Source organism: Neolamprologus multifasciatus, chromosome 17 (genome assembly GCF_963576455.1).
Source record: "Neolamprologus multifasciatus chromosome 17, fNeoMul1.2, whole genome shotgun sequence".
In the NCBI taxonomy this organism is placed as follows: domain Eukaryota; kingdom Metazoa; phylum Chordata; class Actinopteri; order Cichliformes; family Cichlidae; genus Neolamprologus; species Neolamprologus multifasciatus.
In genome coordinates this window covers 25,871,282-25,896,516 of record NC_140455.1, presented here as the reverse complement: position 1 = coordinate 25,896,516, position 25,235 = coordinate 25,871,282, and the positions used below count along the sequence as shown (strand labels likewise).

General features: G+C 41.4%; 2 protein-coding genes across 8 annotated transcripts in view; one reads left to right on the top strand and one right to left on the bottom strand.

Annotated features, from left to right (window-relative positions):
* The first annotated feature begins 279 nt into the window (after positions 1–279).
* Positions 280–23,906, top strand: prrt4b (proline rich transmembrane protein 4b). The gene is made up of 4 exons (XM_085137229.1): positions 280–396; positions 5,928–7,068; positions 12,060–12,182; positions 18,376–23,906. The coding sequence occupies exons 2-4, from the start codon at positions 6,021–6,023 to the stop codon at positions 20,406–20,408; spliced, it is 3,204 nt and encodes a 1,067-aa protein (XP_084993355.1). The 5' UTR covers positions 280–396; positions 5,928–6,020; the 3' UTR covers positions 20,409–23,906.
* impdh1b (IMP (inosine 5'-monophosphate) dehydrogenase 1b) overlaps positions 21,130–25,235 on the bottom strand; it is a 19,662-nt gene continuing 15,556 nt past the window's right edge. For all 7 annotated transcript variants that reach the window (XM_085137232.1, XM_085137233.1, XM_085137234.1 and 4 more), the window contains 7 exons: positions 24,949–25,039; positions 24,718–24,813; positions 24,259–24,402; positions 23,992–24,136; positions 23,761–23,904; positions 23,591–23,674; positions 21,130–23,249 (listed from right to left, as the gene is read on the bottom strand). In XM_085137232.1, coding sequence (XP_084993358.1) covers positions 23,228–23,249; positions 23,591–23,674; positions 23,761–23,904; positions 23,992–24,136; positions 24,259–24,402; positions 24,718–24,813; positions 24,949–25,039 — 726 coding nt within the window. In that variant the 3' untranslated portion in view covers positions 21,130–23,227. The remainder of the gene's footprint in view (positions 23,250–23,590; positions 23,675–23,760; positions 23,905–23,991; positions 24,137–24,258; positions 24,403–24,717; positions 24,814–24,948; positions 25,040–25,235) is intronic.

Sequence of the window (25,235 nt, the reverse complement as noted above, 5' to 3'; positions counted from 1 at the left end):
GGCCTTAAAAACTGCTGCAACTGGATACGGGCAGCTTTTTGCCCGTGTGTGCGCATTCATGTTAAAGGCTGTGTCTGTCATTTTTAAGCATGTGTGTTTGTCCGTGGCTGCGGGTCATCTCCGCTGAACAATTTGCCCAGTGAGGTGTGACCACAGGCATTGTGATGGTGGCCACACAGTGGACTACAGATGCAAAGAGTGAGAGAGATAGAAAAATACAGAGAGACAGAGAGAGAGAGAGGGAGAGAGAGGGAGCGAGAGCAAGTGGGAGGGAGGGTGGGAGACTGGAACTCTGTTCCACACAGGCAAACCTACATAGGCTCAGAAACACGATCTCGCCTGCAGCACTCACACTCGAACACCGCTGGCTGTGGATCTTATTTCATACATCTGCGGGTAAGCACCTGACATGTTTTCACCGTCCTTTTCCTCCCTCTGTCTCTCTCTGTATGTGTATTTTAATCAGGTGGTCTTGACCAATAATAAGGGATGTGTGGATATGACTCCTATAATGCAGGCAGTTGCATGCTGGTATACACACTCTAGCTGCAGTTTTACACACTGATACTCACAAACATACTGGATTTCATCAAACATATATAAGAGGAGGGGTTGTGGTTGATGCTGGTGTGCAGATTCTTACTAACATCTGGATTTCAAAGATGAGTAAGGGCTAAATATATGTGTATGTGTGTTCCTGTCAGTGAGGCGTCTGGATAAATCTGACATATAAAGATGTTGGCATCTGCAATTTTCACTCTTGTGATTTCGTTTAGCAGTTGTATCTATTTTCACTCACTTTGTTTTAGAAGGGTGTACAGATGTATGTATGTGCGCTTTGGAGTTAGCAAACCAGCAAATGCTCTTGCAAGAATCGATTGTTTTTGATGAGTGTGTGTGTGTTTGTGTTTGTGTGTCAGACTGCCCATTTACATGTGAGAGCAACACGCTCCAAGAAGCCGAACAGCGTAATCCAGAAGGTGCTCAAATTCCTGGGATTAACAAGACGTCTTTGGCTTCAGCTGTCACCATGGCAAAGGCAGCCTGTGGAAAGCCTGTGTTTGAAAGCGTCCTCTATAATAAGCGGGTTCACTGCATTCATCAGCTCTAGAGCTAACACAAGCATTAACCCACTACAGTGTCATTCTCAATCAAGAGATTGATGAGATCTATCTCAGGGCTGGTCAAACTCCGATTTTTTTTAAAGAGGTGGTATTTAGAATACATTAGAAAGATACATTAGAAAAATACATTAGAAAAAGAATGCCAGAACCAAAAGATAATGCCATCAGAGTACTCTTGCACGTGGAAGTGGATGGGGAAGTGGAAGCCCTGCAGGTGAAAATAGCAAGGAATTAATCTTGTTTGTAAATACAGTGACTCAGGATGTTGTTTGGTTGTCAAGCCAACGGGACTCGGTTGGGAGTCCAGCTTATGATGCTGCCTATTTGGACACATGTGGATGGGTTTAGCTATTCTTAGACATGAGAACAGCTCTCATTATGGTCAATAATGTCCAGGCACTATTGACTGGTTGCACAATTCCATTTGTGCACATGTTGCTGCGAACACATTAGTTACAGTGTAGGACAACAGATGGAGAAATTATTTTTAAAATGATGACAAATGAAGAAAGATTAAAATTAAACAGGGGCAACTGTAGCTCAGGAGATTTGATGGTTTGATCCCTAACTCCTGTAGTCTGTATGTCCTTGAGGAAGATACTGAAGCTCACATAAGCGCTTGCTTATAGATTTATCACTTCATTCCCTGTGTTGTTGCAAATACTGAATGATTGTTTATAATGTCTATATTAGGTTTATCACAAGGAAATTTGTCTTACTTCCTGATCTAATAGAAATAATGTAGATTTAATGCTGCTTCCCACTGTGTCTGACTTCTTTGCCTCTTCCAACAACAGTTCCTCTGGTTGCCGGAGCCTAGAGGCAACCAGTCACAACACGGGTGTTTTGTCACGATTCTATAGGCTCTGTGCAATCAGAAAATAGCAATTTAAGGCAAAAGGGTTGTGCAGTTAACGACAGTTCTTTTAAAAATTGTCTGGGAATCTTAATAAAATTCTCGCTTGTGCTCTTTTGTAAACATAAGACTACAGTCAGCAAGTGGCATCATGGCGACGTAACCACACACAAGATGTTGAAACGCTACTATGGAAGCAGAATTGCAAGTTGAGTTAACTGACTCATTTCCTTTTTTTTAGTTTGCAGTGTTGTTATGGCATTTAATGCCACAGAATTCTTAGCAAAGACAATATAGTAGTTGTGAAAGATAATAAAGGAGGGTAAAGTATCAGAATATTTGCATATGAGGCTCTAAAGCACAATAACACAAATTTTTGATAGTCACACATTCAAATCACCTTGGTTGTTCAGTGCCTGCTTGATATGGAAAGCCTTCTAATTCCCAAGATTTAAAAAAAAAAAATCCTTTCAAATTTAATACTTAAGTTTGCTCTTTAGATGGGAGATGGAGTTGCATTTGAAAAACAGAGGGCCAAAAGGCACGTGGGAGGACGCACGTGCACTTGTATGCTATCGCACCTACACATAACCATGGAAATAATACTAGAGTGAAAACTAGGGCTTGTAAATATGTACACCCACACAGCAGACTCGGAAAACAACAACTATCACACACAACAGTAGCCATTTGCAGGGAGGTAAATTACTCCATTATCCTGGACTATGTCATTGATCCTCAGACCTTCCCGCGCTCATAGAGGGTTTGTTAAATAGTAATGACACTGGCTGCAGTCAATTCATCTCTATTTGTGACTCCCCTCGCTATAGAGTCTCTCCATTTCAATCACTCTAGAAAGACCCAAGCCTCTACTTCAGTTACAAGGTTTATATTTCTTGGTTGATTAACTTAAATAAAATTTTGAGTGCACTGATAACAGAAGGGGTTGTCTGGTGATAGTTCCAATGAATTTAGAAACATATGTTTCATGGAGAAACGTGCTGCACCACATTGAAAGCTGACTGCGTGTCAGGTAGCTAATGGTCCCAGAGAAAATATGAGGTATGTGCTTTCTTGTAAACACAGACACGCTGAGACTAAAATGAAAGCCAGGAGTCTGTTGACAGAGTTAATAAAAGAGGCTCTGGGCAGCAAACTAAAATGAGCATCAAGGAGACTGCCGCAGAGTTCGCTCTCTTGGACTAACAATGTCACAATCGAATGTCAACACGGTGTTGTTCTTCTCCTCGCCTGCCCTTGTCTCTTGTTCTCGGTCCATCTTTCTCTATCTCTGCTCCGTTGAGCACACTACAGTGCCAGTCTCCCCACCATCTTTGTCAGGAGCAGTGAGACAAAACGGCAGCAAAATAATAGAAGGGCCTTGCATATTCCCCACAGCCACTTTTTTATAGCTGCTTTCCACTTGCTCGACTGCCTGTCAAACCAGACAATGCCTACAGCAGGCGTGTATTTGATGTGGGGAAGAATGGTAACAGGAATGTTAAAGGCAGTGGCATTAAAGCTCAAGCTGAGTAGGATTTTGGAATAATTGGTGGTTTGTAGTAAGATTGTTTACATTTGACTCTGACAATTTGTGGTTGAACATTACTTGTAGGCTGCTTTGTTTACATTTTAAAGCTTCAGTTTGGCTTCGGTTTTTATAAGGTCATGTGAGAACATGCACATGAAATGTGTCACCCACAAAGAAATACTACATGACTGAAGTTACCCTCACCTGTAAACTGCTTTATGCTATTAATTATTGCTTAAGTATTGCTTTTCTCTCACCGCTCTCATCTTTTTTTCTTTTCTTTTTTTGGCTCTGACAAACCTATTTTCTCACCACAAACCAAATTTCCGATGAATGGAGCGGCCCATCTAGCATCTGCCTCATTGGTCCTTTAAACTTTAAGGCACTTTAAGACTTTGTTGGAAATGTTTATTTTGAAATATAGTTCAAAACCATGAAACACAGTTGCTAGAAACACAAATTCAAATGCATGCAACCTTTGCTGTGTATCTCCTGGACATCCTCTGATATTATGACTTGAAAGGTAATTTTAAAATTTTAAGTATGTTAGATACAAGAATAATCCTGATGTTGACAAATATGCATGAAAAATGTCTTAGTTGTTTAATCCAAGATCAAGCAAAGTATGCTTTGAATTGCACAACTGCTTCCGGTGAATGGTCTGAAAAGACGATATCATAGCAAATATCATGATTATTTGAGAACTGTGCAATCGCTACGCTAAGGGAAGCGATCATTTTAGACTTGACATGAGTCTACATGAGTTTCCCATTTACCACACTGCAGGATACTAAATGAAAGTGGTACTGAAGTGAAATGTGAGAATGTTAACCAAAATAAATTATACATACTAACCCACTGTGTAAATAATTGATGATTTATACATCAAATCAACGAAAGGGCAATTAGGGATGAAAGATATTGCCCCATGCTTCAACTAGATGTTTTTCCCTTTCTCTAAGCCTTTAAAAACTGCTGTCAGAATGTCTTGAAGAATTCAGGAGAGTGCAAGCGTGGGTGTGTGGATCTACTACAGAACAGTACATGTAGGCGAACAAGTTGTACTAACATGCAGAGTCAGATCCATATCCATCTACAATCGTATCACTCATATCACCGCATGCATGAAATGCGACTGTATGCAGGTTGGCTGGGGCAAGCACGAACACACAGCCATCTAAAAACATTCTCACCTCCTTGGAATTGGATTTTCATGCTGTTCAGTCAAAATGCTAAAAGTGGGGAGTGTGTGGGAAGCTTCATGTTTGCCCCCCCCCCCCCCCCCCTTCCAGTTCTCAGTCTTCATATCTAAGCATCTGACTGTGTGCTCTGGCTGATGTCATTCCTTCAGGCAGGGAAGAGAAGGGTTGATGGCTGGACAAAGCCCTGCTTTCCTGATCAGAGGAAGTAATCCAGAGACATCGGGATAAGCAGTGGCTCATTGATCTAAATTGTATGCGTGCTAAAGAAAATGGCAACACTTGAGAGATCAAAGTTAACAGGCAGTGCTTTGAAAAAAAAAAACAACAAGGATTTAAATAAACTTGTCATAGCGGAAAAGAAAAGCTGACAATGAAGAGGAAGTGTGACATGCCTGATAAAAACAACGAGAGCACGGTAGAGAAGCTTGACTGTGATAGCAGTTTTCTGTGAATATTGATGCTTTTTTTTTTAACTCCCACACAAAAAGACCTTTCTCCACTGCTTTAAAGAACAAATAAATCTGAGATTGAAAGAGAGCAAGACCAAAGCTGGGAGTTATTGAGGAGGGAGTTAAGTAAGGCTATGCATACAGGTTGTTGTTCTCACAGGGGAAATTCCTTGGGTGCTCCAGTCTTTTCACTGAGGCAACAGGCTAGTGACTTTGAACTATTCAATGCTCCACAAAAGAATAAGTGGTCTTTCTATTCTTCTCAGAGTCTAACCTCCCCCCAACCCAACTCTTATACATTATTTCTCAACCACTCCTTATAGAAGAGGATGTATATGAAAGGAAGTTCCTTCTCTAATTCATCAGTCCATGTAACAGCCCAACCGCTGCGACACAGTGAGCATGCGAGCAACAGCATGACATAAATACTGACCACGACATCTGACAGAATACCGCTAATTGTGGGGTGTCCATAATACTTAAGATCTCGTTGTGATTTGTGGCGGCTGACGTATTTTTTAAGCCTGCTAACTTCAGCAGTCGTTTGTAATGAGTGGCATCGTTTCTATACTTTTTTTTTTTTTTTCAAAAATTTGCTTTACAGTCTGGAAAAACGGCTCAAAAGCAGGTCATGCTCTAAGAAAACTCAGCCTTTCAAAAAGTGAACACATGCAAATTCTATGAAGTTTTCATCAACTCAAATTTAGCCGCCAAAGAGTGGATGAAAAGTGTGTCACTGATGTCCTCTGTGTTCTTGTCTTCTAGGCCATATTTGCTGGCAAGCCAGCCGGACCCATCTCAGGGAGCAGGAGAATGGAGAACAACATGTGACGGATCTGCACACCACTTGTCGAAAGCATGCTTCGCCTCCACTGGACCTTGGCATTCTTCTTTTGGTATTTTTTGCTACTTCACAGACAGGCTGCGGCTGACGAAGAGGCCCTCTGGGGATCGACGGCATCAAGTGAAAAGCCACCTGAAGATAAAGTCAGCTCGTATTGGTGGGCCCCGGCTCTGCCGAAGCTCCCTTCTCTTCCCAAACTGCAGTTCGGTATTCCCTTTTATGGGAGTTCAGATAGTAAAGAAGAGATAGCTGCAGTGACCACACCTGCCAAAGGGCTGACAAAATCAAATGATCAAGTCCAAGAAGGCTCAGGATCTGGAGACGAAAGCATTTTTGAAGCATCTCAGTCACCCACCACTTTGACTCAGGGGCTCCTAACCAGCGTGACTAAGATAAGAAGCGAATCACCTCCCACAGGAACATCAGATTCTCCACACAGCAGCACAGTTCTGAGCGACAATGATACTCTTGTTTCCGACTCCTACTCTCCCACAAGCGTCTCTATCAGAAACACTCTGTTCACCAACAGGCCCACCAGCACTAATGCTCCTGAACAGAATGCAACACATACCCACCCACCATGGGACACAACATGGGTAGCTGAGCCCAGCGTGAATGCCACCGCACAACACCTTCAAGAGAAACACAGTGTTACTCTGGCAAATGAAGATTTTTCTCCAGAGATCTCTTCAACAATTGCCCCAGAAACCACAGTTCCCACTGCCTTGACATGGGCAGTAGCTCAAACCACAACAACAAACCCAGGACTCGTGGAGACCGCACTGACCATGGGACACAATCTGGGGCCGGCTGCTCACACTGCTACCCCAGAAACAATATTTAGCAGAGAACCACAAGATGCATCTGTTAGCATTACCCTCCAAGCTGGAGACTTCACTACATCAGAAGTCCACACAACTCAAAGCAGAACTGAGGCCAGGTCGTGGGCCATGGCAGAGGAGCCAGGGGTAATGTCTAGTGCCCCGGGGATCGATCATAAAGCAGTCCTGGAATCCATAACAAGCACAACTCAGATCCAAAAGGTTAACTTACCAATTGGAGGTAAGCAAAGTTAAATCAATAGTAGCTGGATTGACTTGAAAGATGTGATCAATCATGTGTTGACAGGTCTTTAGTGTTCAATAAATGGCTGTCAAAAAGGCTGCAGACAGATTGGCTTGATCGATGATATGTTTGACATGGCAAGAAGTCAAAGGTCAGAAATTTGCATAAAACCCAGATCCAGATGAATCCTTCTAAACACTCACTGAATACGAGATGGAAATCAGCATTAAAATTATTACAAGATATTCAGCATTTGATAAATGGATTGAATCTAACTGCCAGCGTGATGATGGTTTTGAGAAGTGAGAGTTGCTTAATAAGTAAAGCAATCAAAAACATGTTGAAACCATTGACAAAATGACACGTCTTCATTATATTTCCAAAGCATCAAGGGAGAAGAAATGATCACAATGTGTTGAGTAAAGTGTTGTGGGTGGTTAAAATGAGATTTCAAGTGTTGTGTTGTTGTTTACTGGTTAAATCTATACCCCAAGTTAATTTCGCATTGCACAATTGCTTCCAGTGAGTAATTTGGGCCACCCTACTAAAAGAAACTATCTCTTTAACCACCTATAATGTGTTTTCATCAGCAGATCAACTCCAGCATTGCCTATGCTAAAACCAGAAAAGGGAGGTTAATTTGTCTAAATGTTGTGGGGGTTGCTGGGTGAGGAAGGGGGAAGAGGAGTTGCTCTCCTCGTGCGTATAAAGCGAAAGATGTTAATCTGAAATAGCTTCTGGTAGCCTTTATGTCGCAGGAGACCCTGACACGACACCGAGGCAATACTTTCTTATCCCTGGCCCATCCCCCAACCACTGGTGGCAGTCTGGGGTGTGAATACTTAACGAGCCCTCGGAGGGAGATCCTCCTCCAAGTACAGACACATTCATCATGTGGGGTCAAAGGTCGGCCCTGAAAATGATGAGTCGATTATTCTCAGCAGTTGTTTGGTGGATGGGTACACACAGCAGTGTCCTAGCTTGTTTAGGACGCAACTGTTTTCTGTTTCTGCAAATAGATCAGATATATGCTAATGTTGGAATTTACTTCAAATATAATTGTTTATAGAGTACAATTCGGCAAAGGAGTTAGATGAAGTTAGTTGGATTTAGTTCATTTAAATCACTAACTGAATACATTTTAAACTTAACTTTAGATACTCACCAATTACAAGTATATTTAAATGCTGCAGTGTTTATACTTACCTATTAAAAAAACATAAAACTTGCCATTTGAGTAGTTTTCCTCCAGTTTTTGTATTTTGTGTGTTTATCACAAAATTGTAAATGTCTTCATTTGTAATTTTCTGAGCACTTTAGTTCTTCAAACTCAAAAGCTCAAGATCAGCCTTCGACCTTGAAATGCAATTGTTTTGCCATGTGCTGTTTACAGATTTGAGAATAGATTTTTGAGCTTCATCAAGATGCTTGCAGTTTATAGTGTTGTTATGTTGAAATCTTGAGATTACAGTTCTTCCACGAATGTTTTTTTTCCGCAACAGCAGTGTTGGAATGCAACCATTCCCAATCCCATATCACCCAGTCTGCTTTGGCTGACAGTTATTATGTTTTGTCTGCTGTGATCAGTGTTGTCTGCACTTGTTTTTCAGCTGTGCGTGGTGTGGTGGGATACAGCACAGAAGGTGGGTGGGGAGGGCTGCTGTGTTCACGTATCAGTATTCTAAGCGCACGCTCAGCGAAACCGCCGCCTCTCCTGTGGGACCATCCGCTCGCCGTCGCTGTTCATGGATGCTGAACATGCTTCTTGCCATTTAGTCTCCTCCCTCCTCTCTTATGGCCATGTATTTTCTCTCTGTACAGACGCAAACCCCTGTCACCTCGTTTCATGGATAAAAATGTCGGCTGTTGCTTTAAAGGTTGAAAATGCCCTGACGAGAAGCTGAGAAGCTTCTGATCATTCACAAAGAAACGTAAACCAGTAACATAAGACTAACTGATGTGCTAGTGGACTGGAGTCATGCAGTGTTTAAATTATTACACGTTACCAAAGGACACAAGTGGAGATTAATAGGAAACTAACAGCATAGCAGCTCTGTGTTATCATACTTTATCCTGATGTGAGCATGCTATCTGTGTGCTGTAATTTATTTGAAAGCTGCATGGGGTGAATTGTTTCAGGTGTTGGACACCTTCACCACAAAAGGAAAAAAAAAAAAAGGGGGGGGGGGAGTTACATTGATCGAGGGAGCGTTGCCCTTGAGGAGGCTGTCAGGTGTAAAAATAAAACAGCAATGAAAACAGCCATAGCAAGGTCAATTATGAGAAGAGAAAGTGGGGGAAAGAGAACTGAGGGGTGAAAGTGTTGGTTTTCTCAAACCACTGCTGCTAATTTTCATCCAAAAATCTGTCTTTTACCCTGCTCTCTTTCCCTTCCTCCCTGTTTCCATTACCGCACTATCAGTCATTGGTGAGACTAGACCCTTAGCACACTCCATTAATACCTGCAAGGATATATTGTCTCTGTGATCCAAGCACTGTACCCAACTACTAAAAAGCGTGGCCAATGACAGAGTAATTGATTATGGAAATGGATACAGAGCATGTGCCATGAATATCTGATGGCCTTTTATAGATTTTACATGGAAAATGGGCTTTAGTGCAAATAGAGAACACTGCTGGGGCTTACATATTATGCTAATCTTCTCAGGCTTTACCAGCCTGGTTTGTTTTTAGGATTTGACTCACAACTCTTAGGCTGAATAAACTCCATGAAAAGAACTGGCTGAGGAACATATATTAAGCAATGGGGGTGATTTATTACTCTAGCCCAGACTGATTTTAAAGTAAGAGATGCTCTGGGTTCCTGTGTAGCTGCCTTAAAGATGAACCAAATTAGCAACAACGTGATGCAATTTTGTGCAAGTAAGTCACATTAGAAGCAAAATTCAAGATGAGAAACTTTATTGCGCCACTGTTATGAAACTAATTATTAGTAAATTTCTTACAAACCATTGCATTCATTCGTTTCATCAAGTCACACAAGGCTTTTATAGATAAGCAGAGAGTAATGGAGTGCAACATCATCTCCTGTTTATCATTTCTGGTAGCTAAAGATAAAGGGAAGCTCCATCATCACTATACACCGTGTTATTGTGGTACACTTAAACTTGCCACGGCCGCTAATTATGTTTATTTTTATTTTGGGTGGCCATAAATGAATTGAATTATATGAAGCTATAGCCTGTGGTGAGGAAGGCACTGAGACATTCCTTTTCTGCTGTGACTGAAAAACAACTGAATGAGACTTTAAGGTCACGGAGACCAAAGAAAATTATGGATGTACTAATTAGGTAGAGGCATACATGATAAGTCAGCAGAGGTGTGGAAAGTTGAGCTGTTCAATAAGAAAAGTGGAGAGCTAGCACATCCATAGTTAGCTCATACATCCCTGTCAACTGTCTACTGTTTTATTTTGCAATTTCAGCAGTCTCTTTAAAAAGCTGGTCATCAGTTTGTGATGAGCTACAGATCTGAGTGAACTCTCTCGTCACTCTCTCTTTCTGAGAGGCCTGCACTTCTTTAGATGTTTGTGACCTCCTAGATGAGTCACTGATGCAGTCCCTGAGCCTGGTTGTGCCTGGTTTCTTCCTGTTAAAAGACAGTTTTTCCTTTCCACTGTCGCCAAAGTGCTTGCTCATAGGGGTTCATCTAATTGATGGGGTTATCTCTGTTTTCTCTGGATCACTGCAGTGTCTTCACCTTAAAATCTAAAGCACCTTGAGGAAACTGTTGCTATGATGTTGCACCATATAAATAAAACTTAACTGAACTGATTTGCTGTCCCTTGCCTGGCTTCCACAAACAGAGCTAGACCAGAGAAAAAGCCCAGGACATACACAGAGTTTTATACTATTATTTTAAAAACTCATAATATTAAACATTAACAAGCATAGCAAGCATATGTAATGAAATAAAAAGGTAATGTGTAACATGTCCTCATCAAATACAATACTTTTTCACTACTAATCATTTGTTTAGATAGACCGCAATATAATAACATAAGCAAATAAGACACTTAAAACTTAAAATACAAACTTGTAGTGTGTGATACTGCTGTGTGGGTGCGTACATGAGCTATATTGTCTCTTTTTTTTCTTACTCTTTTTGGCTGAACTGTAGCTCTCGCTGTGTGAAACTGATTTATTGTAGGACTTTTTAAACTAACAGATGACTCTGGTACAATCTGCTTGACCTAGATTAGTCTCTAAGATAGAAGGCATTGCCTTGTAGCTGTTCTGATTTTTTTCACAACTCATTATCTTCCACTTTATTTCATATTTTTTTCATTAATATTAATTCTGAACTTATAGCCTAAAACTGTACCTGGTATCCCTGGCTTCATTACATAGTCAGCTCATCCGGTTTTCCCAACAGGTTCATTCAGCGCTCTCATATCTTTTCTTCTGTCTTTGTGACTGTTGTAACACACAATTCCTGTGTGGGTGGCTAACTATGAAAATATTTTGTGATTCAACCATACTGAGCTAAAGGGAAAAGAACAGTATGGCATTTTGTGTAGTTATTAACATTAGCATTCTCTCGTCGTCTTTCTTGCATCATTTTTCCTCTTTGTCTCCTTTATGGAACGCAGCAGCTCTAGACACAGTCTGGATTTGCAGTGGACCAGGATGTACACACCCATGCACATACACATAAGGATGTCAATGTAATTAGACCACACAGGCCTATTCCACTGTGCTATGCTATGGATGACTGAATACAACTAAGTGGGTGATAGGCCGATCCCTGACAGAACTGGGTTAAGAAATATAGTTCTTCCGTTTGCTCCAGTGTTAAACCTCAGATGTACTTTGAGCAGAGAACAGAGAGGGTTAAGTTTTCTTTTGGGTATGCTAATCTCTTTAACTCGGACTACTTTAAAGATGCCAGTGCTATTTAAAATGCTATTTTAATTAAATTGATCACTTTGAGATCTCGCCTAGGTTAAACCGCACGTGTCTCCCCAGATCTGCCAGGCAAAGAGGATAAGGAGGATGAGAAAGGTGTGGTTCAGTCGACTGCAGACGATGATGGTGACATAAGTTTGGCAGGCATTTCCACGCCGTCCAATGAGCTGCGACAACAGACAGGTGAGCAAACGCATCCCTCGAGATGTAAACAAACACTGTCTCTTCCTTCAAAACTCTAATCCATTTTAGAAGCATGTGTTTGCACTGTCATACTGTTAGGAGGACAAGCAAAAGTCTGCATGCTGTTACTTTCAGAAGCCATCCTCTAAATGTTTGCGTATGTCTAAATCTGTTAGAAGACTGGGAGAAACAATTACCTGCATCCATTGCCTGAGGCTACTAATTGCTTCCAATGGGAGGGGAAAAAAGTGCTCATCCAACAGATAGGGAGCAATGCCCAACCACTGAACAGACTTCTAGATACTGCTTCTAAAATACACAATTATTGATCCAATGATAACATTTTCTATTACAAAAATAAAACACGCAGTAGTGCAAATCTTGCTGGCCAATTATTATCATCATTAGTCATCTAATTGCATTCTACTTGGTCGATGTGGATTTTTTTTATACTACAGTTGTCTGGAACCATGCTGTCAACATTTTTTTTTTAAGTAATTTAGAAACATTTGCATCTACTTCAAACATTTCCACATGTCACTGGTTTTTATTAATAGCACGAATCTTTACAGCTCAAACAGGCAAAGTCTGATGGAAGCATTTTGGCAAGCGAGTACACATAGAATAGTACTCACTAGGCAATCCAACATTGTAGGTCACTGTGGTGCTAATACATAATAATAATAATAATAATAATAGCAGCAATAACAATAAGAATGCCTAGGCTATACAAAGAACACGCTACAACAGGATCAAACCTCTTTTCATCGCCTCTCTTGACATTAAAAAGAAAAAAAATCAGATCAATTGTAAGAATGTGTTACAGTATAAATGTGAAATTCACATATTAGTCTAATTATTTGTAAATCATATACAGCTGATTTCTGATCAGATATCTGTTGAAGAGATTCACTTTCAGCCCACTTCACAGAAGCAGCTGTAACCCACATTACCTCACCCAGAATAGCCGATACTGTCAAGTGGTTTTCAAAAATAGACTTCAAATGTGCCACCTGCTGAATATGGCTTGCAAGTAAGTAAATGTAACAATAATATTACTAGTGTGCAAATCTGTTATTTAATAGTGTTCTCCCTAAAGCAAAGCAAAAAACAAGAAAGAAAAATAAAATAAAATAAATGTGCTGATGAGAATGTCTGCTCCGCATAAAGTTATCATAAAATCTTTTCTGTTTGTGTAAGCAGGCCCGCTGCATTGTGTAGAACTGTTTAAGTGAGAGATAAAACCTCAGTCGTACAGGTCCCAGCACAACTGCCCCCTCCTTAGTATGCATCGGCTTTCTCCATGAGCTCCCACGAAATTACTTTTTCTGAAGTGAGCCAAATTGAAGATGAAGGCGATCCGAAGAAAACTACATGGGTCCCTTAGTTTAGTGATACAGAATCAACATGCCGTGAATTAAAGATGGGTGTGGGGTAGCTGGAGTCGACGTATCATCAGAAGAACCCTTCTACTTCATTATCTTAGCTGGTAGACATGTGAGGCACCTCATTGTGCATGAAACTATATATTTTTAGACATAAGTTGTAACGGCCGCCGTTTTCTTTGTATTTATTACACGCCGTGCTGCGGGTTGCCTGTTCTAACATTTGAGTCTAAGGTTTATTTTTTTAGCACCTGGCGGCTCTTTTTTACTTCTCATCCGTAAATAATCTGCTCTTTCACGTGATTCAGTTTATTTTGAAAAGTCTCAACAGGATCTTGAGCTTTATTGTGAAAGGTTTATGTGGAACATAAACAAGCGGACACGCAAATGTGTTACCGTCGCTGTTGCTAACGACAACGCATAAAAACAGGCGCTTGTCCTTCAGTAGTGTGGTTATATTACATATAAGAAAAAGAGAGAACTTTAAGAAATTAATATAGCCACTACAGTGACCATCAGAACGATGAAAAAATATTGCCGTAAACAGTTTATTTTTCGACACCACGAAACAAACGATAGCGTAAAATGAAACGATAGATGTTTTTATATCGTCATCCGATATATATCGTTAAATCGAACTGCCCTAGCTACGGGGATGCCAGTTGGTGGATTGGTCGACTCCTGAATGAAATGCTACTAGTCTAAAAAGTAGGAATCTTCTAAACATTTGTGACTTTCCCCTACTTTTTTCCCAAGCCCCACCTAGAAGTTCACATCTGTGGATTTGGAACTCGACTGGATGATTTAAATACTTATGTTGCAAAAAATCCTGAGTGTAAACCTCCCCCACTAGAGTTCAGGTTGGAGAATGGCAAATAAATCTGAAATCTCTTCTCCCTTGCGGCACTGTCTTGTGACAAGCATAAGCAACCTGCACTGTTTCACAAGTAACTATAACGACAAGCAGCTTGCTGCTGTCACATTTTCGAAATCTGTTGTTGCTACTGCAATGAAGGCAAATAATTATTGTTACATAAGCTGTCACATAAACGAGAGAAGATGCGAAAATGATCCATTCATTCAGATTCGATGCCTTGTCTTTATGCGGAGGTTTTGTCTGAGCTCCAGAGGTGACACAGCTTTATTACTGAACGTTGCCATGCTAACACAAAAATGCTGAACATTGTGAAGTATGGGAGCACTGCCACTGTAAGCATTTTACAGTAGTGTGCTACCGTTAACGGCAAGCTCAAAGCACCATCGTATGTCTCACAGAGCTGCTCATTTTATATCTGTGATCCCAACAAGCAGAACAATTCTCAAGTAATTAAAAGATTACACTTTGTTTTTGATAGTTCTAACCCCTCAGAGTCCACAAAAGACCTCTTGAAGTCTTTCTGTGTAAAAGGTTCCCAGCATAAGAGGCGAGAGTGTGTCAGGGGCAAGAGTGAGCAGCCGCCGGCACATACCAAACCCTCCTGAGGCCGCTCAGTCGGCCAGCAGCTCAGATGGGACTCTTATTGACATGAGGAAACAAAACAGGGCGATCATTCAATACCCATCACGTTTTCCACTCGGCCTGCCTCAGTGGAATCCAAGTCATTGCCCTGGAAAGCAGACAAGTGGGCACACAGGTCATTGACATAATGAATATACTAAAACACACCTACTTTATCAGTGGCCGCCACATTCAGAATGTCTGCAGCCATGGGTTTGTTTAATACTCGAACCACATTTCCCACACAGAGACTGTGTGCTGTGATAAGATGACATAGTTGGAGTCAGTGCGAGTACATAGACTGTTTCTATGCTGCTAGTGTGATAACTTTCACAAGATTAAACATAATTTTATCTTATTTTTATTCGATAATTATGAGACTAAGATTTTTTTTTTGTTTGTTTTTTGCATTTTGCACTGATGCAACGTGGGGTTTGAATTAACCGGTTAACTAATTATCATTTCACTATACTGGAGAAAGGGTTACTGCTGACCTTGATTAATCTTTAGATATTTATTTATGCTTGCTGCATTGCACCAGTGCTTGTCAGCCCACCACATTTGTCCAGACTTGAATATCGTGTTACAGACATTACACATTCCCAGACAATGACTTCTAATGACACTAGTGAGCGCTGACTTTTCCTATAATGGCATCATGAGGTTGACGTTTGCAGCACTGAGTGCTGCACAACTAATATTGCATGTCTTTAGCGTTCCCGTTCTGTCAGACTAGCAGTCCAAAAGTCAAGGGTACTGTAAATATAATGAAACAGAACAGGGACGGTTATGAAAGTAATAAATGTTTGACCACTTTGTGTTATATGTCAAAAAGGTGGTTTTATTTTTGTCCTTTTTTAAGGCAGATAATCAAGATTTCCTTGGAGCGCTTTAAATTTAAAGCATGTCTCTGTTCCACACCCATCAGGGCTTGTGTTTATAATTCAGTCATTCTGAATTATGGCAAATTAAATGTCAGCATGGAACAGGATGTTTAGTTCTATTTTGCATAACAGACTTAATGGTTGCACAGCTTGTACTTAGCAGAGCAGAATGTGGTGTGAAAGTGCTGACTGCAGACTTGCACATCTAAATCTTTTTCCTGCTCTTAATAATCCAGCATCATCATGAGAGAGAGAGAGAGATGTGTAACAGAGCCACGTTGAATGCATCTTGCTATTAAAGCTTCATCAAGACTTAAGTGAAAAAAAACAAAACAAAACAAAGCCACTCACAAAAATCAATCCTTGCGTTTCCGCCCGCTGCTCTGGATCAGCTCAGGGTGTGAAATAAAACTGCTGCATCACATTTAGAGATGCAGAAATGAGCCTGCGGTGGGCTCGTATTTCCTCAGGCTTGATGTTTTCATCAGTACCTGGGGCTGTGACTCAGCACTGAGGTCAGGAGATAAATGTGAATAATGACAAAACAAACACAGGCAAACAGCAGAGAGGTGCTTTTGCTAAAGCGCTTGTGAAAGTCCTTTTCTGCTCATAGGGATCTGATGATGGCCTTGTTCACAAGTAGCTTACAAATCCATGTAAATGCAAGGATTCACACCCCAAAATGAACACATATATAGACACAGGTTTTATGGAAAGCACAAAATAAAGGAGTTTTTACGTTAGAGCAAAAAAAAACCCCAAAAAACGGCTATTTCCATCTGGAGCTGCTGACATATTAAACGTAATAGAAACTGCAGCTGCCATACATTGAATCTATATACTTGGAAAAACACCAGGAAAAGCACAAAAATAAAGCATGGGAAGAGACTTTTAAAACTCAGGGCTGTCAAAGAGAAAAGTGGATTTGGTAAAGAAAACTGTCCCTGTTCAAAAATAACAAGCCCACCTATGGGAGTTTCCCTGTTTGCAGGCGGGAGTCGAAGGAAAATCAAAAACAAAAGAATGAATTAGGTGACCAGGACAGGGTGGGATGGGAAACGCAAGAATATAACCCATAAAAGACATGTGAGAAAGAGTTCAGAAAACCACATGAATTCCGCTTTTATTTTTACTCAGGAAACAAATTAGACATCTTCGACCTATAGGCAAAGATTTGGGGGGGTTGCGGTTCTGAAGTCTACACATTCATGTTCTTAAACAGGCGTTTAACATTACCACCGGATATAATGGATTCTCCAGTTAACGCTAGATGCGTTTCAATTACTGTTGCAGACAAAAGTAGTGGGAGTGCCTTTTATCTGCACTTGGGCAATATTTTAATCAATAAAAACATCACTTTCTGACACGTAAATGATTCCAAAATATATCTATGAGTGTGCACTGCATTAAATCTGCCTGCTGTGTGATTTAATAGGCTGTCAGTTTATCCTGCCCATTTGTCCCTGTCTCTGTGGTCTCTTTTAGCACCTGGATTTTTATGGTGGAGTTATTGTCTCTGATAAGCCTGCAGCAGAATGACTAATGATCCTGGGTGTGTGTGCAAATCCCTGATATGCAGTTAGAAGCTGTTTCTCTTCAGCTGCATTTGAATTCATATTCTTTATAAGCTTCCGTTGTTAGCATGGGTCCTTTTTTTGTTGTTGTTTTGCTCTTTTTCATGGTGAACGCAGTATCGGTTGTGCTTTATGAAAAAGAACAAGCACCAGTATGTGGAGCTCAGTGATGCAGAGACTAGAAGGCTGAAAAAATGTTTGTCTGATTGCCCATCTGTGAGGCATTATGCTGTGTGAAGTGCCTTATGTACATCCTATTCGAGTAATTGAAGTGCATAAACATGTACAGGGTAGATGAGCTTTGCAGACGTCTCTGCAAATTTTGTACAAACACACATATGCATGGCTACTCCTTAATTTACAAAGCCAAGCCACTTCCTTTGCAGTGCTAAAACATGTCTAACAAAATCACAATTAACTATAGCTGCATGGAAAATCCAGATGGCTTACGTAACGCAAGAACTAGCTCTTGTGGTTCGGAGTGGGCTGATCTCACTCACACACACTCACATCACACACCCACACTCAGCCACACATGCATACCTCTGCTTTTGGGCCTCGCTCGGTTTGAACTGCTTACAAGATTTTACACAGGATTAGCACATTAGGAGAACTTTCCCCATCCTGGGCCCGAGCCCATTTGTTTTCTGACTCAGATAGTTTTACTATTAAATGTTTCTGTGTATTCTCATTAGAACTCCATTAGTGCATTTTCAAGTGATATAAAAGTGTCCGTACATGTTTACAGCTACTGTCAATTCAAAGTTTATGCATTTTCTTTTTCTCTGTTTTTATGAAAACTCATTCAGTTATTAATGTTCCAGAATCATCTCTACTTTTTTCTTTATATAGACCTTCCCTCTGAAACTCCTCATATACTTCTGTATACTGAAGACTGGATGTCCACCTCAACCAACGTCGCTAAAGAAGGCTGTAATCGCTCCACCACCACGTGGGATTCCACAACCTACATGGACATTAAGCCCACAGAAAACGCCACTGTCATCAACCAGTCAAGCAGCCCCTTTCTGATCCCAGCTCCACCGATGTTGGTGCCCTTGTACACGGACTGGAACAGCGCTATGGCCACGTGGGGCCTGGCCTGGGAGGCCCACATTTACGGCGCTGGTTGCGTCTTTGCGATGCTGACGATTGCCTCAGCGCTGAATCTGCTCTGCTTACCACTGCGATGCCCAACTGGTTGTGGCTACTTTGCTCTGGTTAGCCTGTTCCTATTAGCTGCTGGTTGTACCAGGTCCTTCTCACTCCTGTATGATGCCTATGGCCACGAGGACCGCCTACCCTCCACAGAGGCCTCACTGATGCTCTACGAAGCACCGTTTCCCTGCCTCACTGCAGCTTTTGGTCTGGTTTTCCTTCTCCTGTCCATGCGCTCACGGATGCAGCTTTCCTACTCGGCCTTTCAGAGACCCTGTTTCCTGGCCTGCCTGGTTGTCCTGCATTTTGCCGCAGCGTTCGGTCCCGTTACATTTCTGAAGTTCTACCAGCAAAAGCCTCCTCTGTGCCTCTTTCTGTCACTCATCTCGCGGGGAACCTTTGTGGCACTGGCAACTTTTCTATCAACTGCCTATTTTGTGTTCTATATCTACGTGCGGGCAGACTCAAAGCACATCTATCACCTGAATAACACATCTCCAACGCCTGCTGAGCGCTACAACCGCTGCCCTTTTGCTGAAAGCAGGGAGTGGGATCGTGCTGCTGCAACGGTGTGTCTTTCAGCATTGTTTTCATTGGCGTGTGCAGGACTTCAGTTATACGCAATGCTCAATGCAATGGGTGTTGTGGGTGGAGCGGAGGTCTTCCATCCTTGGCCGTGGTGGGCGTTCCAGTTTAGCTGCAGACTCTGTGAGCTCGGGGTTTGTCTCACCTTAGCCTTAGTGGTTGCACAGCCAGTTTATTGTTCTGACCACCTTCCAACTGCTGGAAGTTGTTGGACCGAACTGTTGGCATCCAAGTCACCCATCCTGCCTGGAAGCTACCAATGGACCCTGAGTCAGCAAGAGAAGCTAGCTATTGTTGACACTATTGGACTTGGAGAGACTGAGAGTCTCCCGCTTTACACTCTGGTGGACGAAAGACTTGGCAGCAGTCTGAATGGCCTGGACCTCCTCTACCACAGTAACCGGGCTTTGGCTTACCGAGACCTGGACATGGATTTACAGAGTTCAGAAAAACCTGAAGATACAGGTGGCAGAGAGCCTTCAGGTGCATCTTCATTCACCAGTGACTCCACCGCAGACCTACGTCCACCTTCACCCATCAACCTACGTCGCAGCATAGATGAGGCGCTCTTCAGTGAGGCCTTGTTTCCCATGAGCCTCTTCAGCCCTGCTAGGCCTTTTCAGTGCAGTGACCAATCAGTAAACAAGCACTGGACACTTCCCAGCAACGGACTCTGTGATCCCGTCTCTGCCGACGCTGGCCTTTATCGGACCTCCTCCTGTGTGGCGATAGCCTCTCAACCCCAGCCACCCGAATCTGAGGGTAATGGTGTTGAAGGTGCTCCGCCATCTCCCTCCCTGAGCTCTTCTTCCAGCTGTTCATCACCTGAACGATGGAGGGGAAGCTCTTCCTCTTCTTCCCTCTACCGAACCTCTCTTGGAAGTTCGCTGGTCCTCTGCGCAAGCCCAGAGAGACATGCACAACAGCTTTGCCAACAAGGTGGCACGGGTAACGTGGCATCCTCTGGCCACCAGGGCCATGCAGACCTGCAGAGGCACTATCACACATTGGGAGCAGCCTCACAAGAGAGCCTGGACCTAGACATGTCGACAGAGGCAGACCGATCTGTCCAGGAGGAATTCATCAGTGTTTGCAGACAAATCGATGCTTTGAGCATCTGCAGTGAGACTATTGATTTATGAAGTAGTCTGGTCAAATGAGGGTTATACCGAGGACTTTAGGGTGACTACTATGTGCAGCAAGCTGACTGTCCAGGACTTTTACAAATTGATAGTGCATGGTTAGCGGTGTATACACTATGGAAGAGCTACAGCTGCCAAAATATAGTTTTTGAAAGGCTTTGTTATGTGGTAAAAAGATAAAAGGGTCTAAGTGCCAAGAATGTCAAAAGCCAAATGGTAATTTGTAACTTTTACATGTTTGATAAAAGCAAGTGACATTTGATACAGTCGTTTAGTGAGTTGTGATCTAACAAGAACTGATTTGTACAAATAATTTTATCGCATTCCAACATTCCAATAGATAGTACTGTGAGTGAAATAAGCACTTATTAAATACTACTGAAGTCAGACTCCTTCCAGTTCTACAAAATCATCAATTCTCATGTCAAATGAATGAGAGTCAAGTATTTCAAGCTTAAAAAACAAAAACATACCACTAAGCTACGCATTTGCAGTTATGATGCAGCAGTGCCCTCTACTGGTATTAAGCACAAGCTATTTGTCACATGCTTCTATATAAACAATCCAGACAGCATATTAATGACCAGCTTACTAACTTATTTATGTTCATCTATAACTTTGTCAACATATTGTTTAATAAAGATTCGTTTTTATAGTAAGTTTGCTTCTTTTATATCTTGAAACAAATGACTTGGTTCATACAAAAAGACAACAGCCCATACATGGTTTTATTCATTTATTCTTTTTACTTTGATGGACAGCAAAAGCAACGTTTCTCTATCGAGTGTTTTACTGTAAACATGTTCTGACACAGTCCTCAATTTCCCCTAAAAGATTTACTGCATACAAAGTCTTTTTAGTCCATCTAAAAAAAATAAAAAATGAAATTGGAGTTTTCTTGTCATTTAGATTGCAAGTTGCATAAGCAACTGCTGTGTTTTGGCAACGCTTGTGAGGCTGATAAGGCAAAAAAACAAAACAAAAAAAAACAAAAAACACTTCAAATAACTGTATTTGTGCCTTTTTAGATGGACCAACAGGACTCTGTACTTGACAACTTAAGACGTTTTAAAAACCTGAATTACAACTTTAGGTGGGGAAACTGAAAACAAGCAGTAGTCATTTCCAACTACAGGTATACAAGTCTCCATATATTTTCATGTACTTTTTGCAATTCAGCCCAGCTGCAAGATCATGTTAGTCAAGTGAACCCTGCGCAGGGTGTAATACATTAGCCAGTTAGGAAAACAATTCTTGCTTACACTCTGGGCCACAAAAAACAAAAACATAATTTTGTATGAAAATGTTAGAAAATAAACCTACTCCTACATAAGCTTAACAATAAAAAACAAACAATGAGACTGTTTCAAAGCAAGAAATGGAGTCAAGAAGGTCTGTAACATTATGCATTTCAATGCATTTTCACATAGCAGTCTTACAGCTGTTACCCACCCCCGTTTCAAGGCATATCTCCAGTGAAAAGACACTTTAAGAATCAGATGACATAAACTCAGAGAAACTATGCCACGACGTGAAAAGAGCAGGAACAGACAAGCGAGAAGCAACTTGTTGCACCAATTTAGGTTTTTAACTTATAAAAGAAGTGTCAAACGAAGTGTAAATACACTTGGCAGTATGTATGCAATTAATGCAGAATATAAATACAGCCACGGTTGGCTTAGTGAAAAAAAACATGCATATCAAAAACCCTTCATGCTCATTTCAAAGCCCCCCTCCCCGAGACTATACAGGTTTAATATAAAGCTTTTGTTGTTTTTAATATATCTAAAAGTATTCAAAGTACGGGCAAAGAAACTCTCATCAACTATTTTTGATTGACACATTTTTATTGTTTTTTTTTTTTTTCCTTTAAATATACCTGATCTTCGGATTTTGGTCCTCTCATTGCTCAACACATGAACACTACACATCGAGATGGGACACTGGTTATTCGGCTCAGTATGTCTAAGGGGTAAATGAATATTCACAAAGATAAAAAGGTTGCAGGTCTGACCTCTACTGTTGACACTGGAGGAGACAAACTTGACCAGATGACTACCATGGCCGTGTATTTCTGACTGCACGATACACCGAGTGAATGCTCAACTATAAGTGGCTACTCTTCGTGCAGTGCATACCTGTAATGATGTTTGCCGTGATCGACCGCCACGTTGCACAAATAGAGCAGAAGTGTTTCTCTTGTTGTCTGCATACGTGTATTATTCTGGTTCCAAAATGGGATGTTTGAGGCAACTCGCAGGTAAACATCAGGGGGAAAAAAAAGAAATAAAGACAAAAAAAAAAGGATGCTGATGGGACCTGCACACAATGACTGTTGTCAGCTCACTAACAGAAACAGGACAAATAAACATAGTGCACCTTCACTTTGTCTGTCCCCACACACATACACAAAACTATAATCACACATTCAAGCACACTACTCTTAATTCAACCACTTTGTTCTCTCACTGCCATCGACACGCACATATAACTGGGATCGGGCTGTATAGCTGTGATACAGGTGTGTGTTTTTCCAAAGACCCTGATGCTCTGCTTCTTAAGTGCAAAATCCAGGTGTTCAGAGAGTTAGGTGTCAGTTTGAAAATTCACACTTCGCTGCGATGCCTCCCCTCCCCCTTCTTTTCCCCCCCTCCCTCTAGACCAGCCGGGTAAGATCAGAAAGAGCAACAGTGAATATGATGCTGCAGAGGGGGTGTAGTTGGCGGCATGTGTTCTAGCAGAAGTAGCGATATAACATTTGGTCACTGTAAGATTGGGGAGGTCCTGTGCACTGGGTGATCCACATATCACACCCCTGTTCAGTAAAGCCTCTTCTCAAATCTGTGGAGGCAAAGAAACACCAAATCAGCTAGTTCATGAAAGGATGCATGGGCACTGTCTGTGCTACCGCGTATCATGCTTTACCCTCCATTTCTCTCAATGGGCTCACATATTACAAAATGAAACTCATCTTTTCTGAGGTAACATCAGGCAAGCAGCAGCACAGTTTCTTATCAACTTCTACTCTATGAATTTTTTCTGTTTGCTGCTCTTTAGAAAGTAGAAAGAGTAAGAAACGGCTGCCCATCTTTTATATACAGTTTACACTCTACAGTGTTTATATCAAGTAGCTAAAATACGACTAAAAGAAAAGACATTATTTTGTGGGTTTTTGTACTTACGAGTGGAGACCATGAACACCACCCTCCACCTGTGCAGATAAGGTGCGCTTCTCAAACTTCAGCTCTCCAGAGTACATCATGGAACTGTATAAAACATACAAGCACCATCATACATACTGCTTATAAAAGCATCTCATAACCTTAAACACACGCGCGCGCACACAACTCACCGAAGGACGGAAAGACTCTTTGCCCCAATATCTTGGCACCCATGTTGGATTCCTGCTATCAGGTATGGTACAAACTTGTGAATGGAGCCCTTGTCCTGGACTGAGCCCGACACACCCTGGGCTACTTTCACTTTGTCACCCTCACTGTGGACAACATATCACCAAATTCATATACATCCCAGTGGTTCACAATATTACAATAGCTGTAGCTTTTAATAACCTCACACGTACCTAAAATAGCGTTTCTGACTGCTCGTGCTTTTCTCCATTGCATCCAGGGAGCCCATACCACGATACTTTTTCAGTCGCACACCGTCTGCAAAGAAGTACTCTCCAGGAGCCTCAGTTGTGGCTGCTAGCAAGGAGCCCATCATAACTGGAGTAAGAGCAAATTTTTTGTGAAAGACAGCTCCACTGTATAGAAATCTTGACATTTCTAAAGACCTGTATGAAATATTAGCTTGAACCAACTGCACGTTGCCATCTCTTAAACCTCACCAGTTGATGCACCGAGAGCTAAAGCCTTCACCACATGGCCCACAGTTTGAATGCCACCGTCAGCAATGACTGGCACACCAAAACGCCTAGCATACTCAGCCACCTTGTACACAGAGGTTCCCTGGGGTCGTCCACATGCCATGACTAGAAAGTAGAAAACACATCAAACGTGACTGCCATGATGTTTTAAAAACACTGTTTTTGTTTGTTTGTTTGTTTCGGTATAAACATGACCTAGTCTGAACATGAGACCGGTCCCCATGGCAACACAGAACAGAGGCCTCTGCAAATCACCATGACAACTAGGAGTGGTCTCAGGGTATTAGTTTCCACTAGCAACTGATGGCCTTTTCATCTTAGCATAGCTCATTGCCGGAAAAAGGATCGGCATAATTTTTTATAAATACTTATCACTACACTTAAGTTCTATCGTCATATCACGGTTTCCACACTCAATACCTTCTTGTGTGATGCAGATGGAGCCGCAGCCCATGCCGACTCTCAGAGCATCCACGCCGGCATCAATCAGATTTTTGGCCTGGGCTGCTGTGACCACTGTAGGAAAGGTGGAAAAGTGAAAACCGTCAAGAAATGTGTGCAAAAAATTTATCCATTTATTTTGTTGTCATTTATGTTACTGTTCATAAAGGGACAGCCATATAATACTCACTCCCACACCAACAGACTCACCATTTCCTCCCACCACTTGTAATTCTTGATACTTCTGCTTAATATAGTTTATCATGTTGATCTGATACACCGAGTTGCCTTGCGACGAGTCCTAAAAATAAATAATTTAAAAAAAACAAACATAAAAAAATATTTATGGATTAAACAGAATAGGTTTAGACCATAAAATACAGTAACACCTAATAAGTCAAAACAGACATTTGAATACAAGTAGAAACAATACCAACAGGTTCAGTCTTTGAATTTGATGACTCATTCTCAATGTCATGATTTATTAAAGCAGTTAG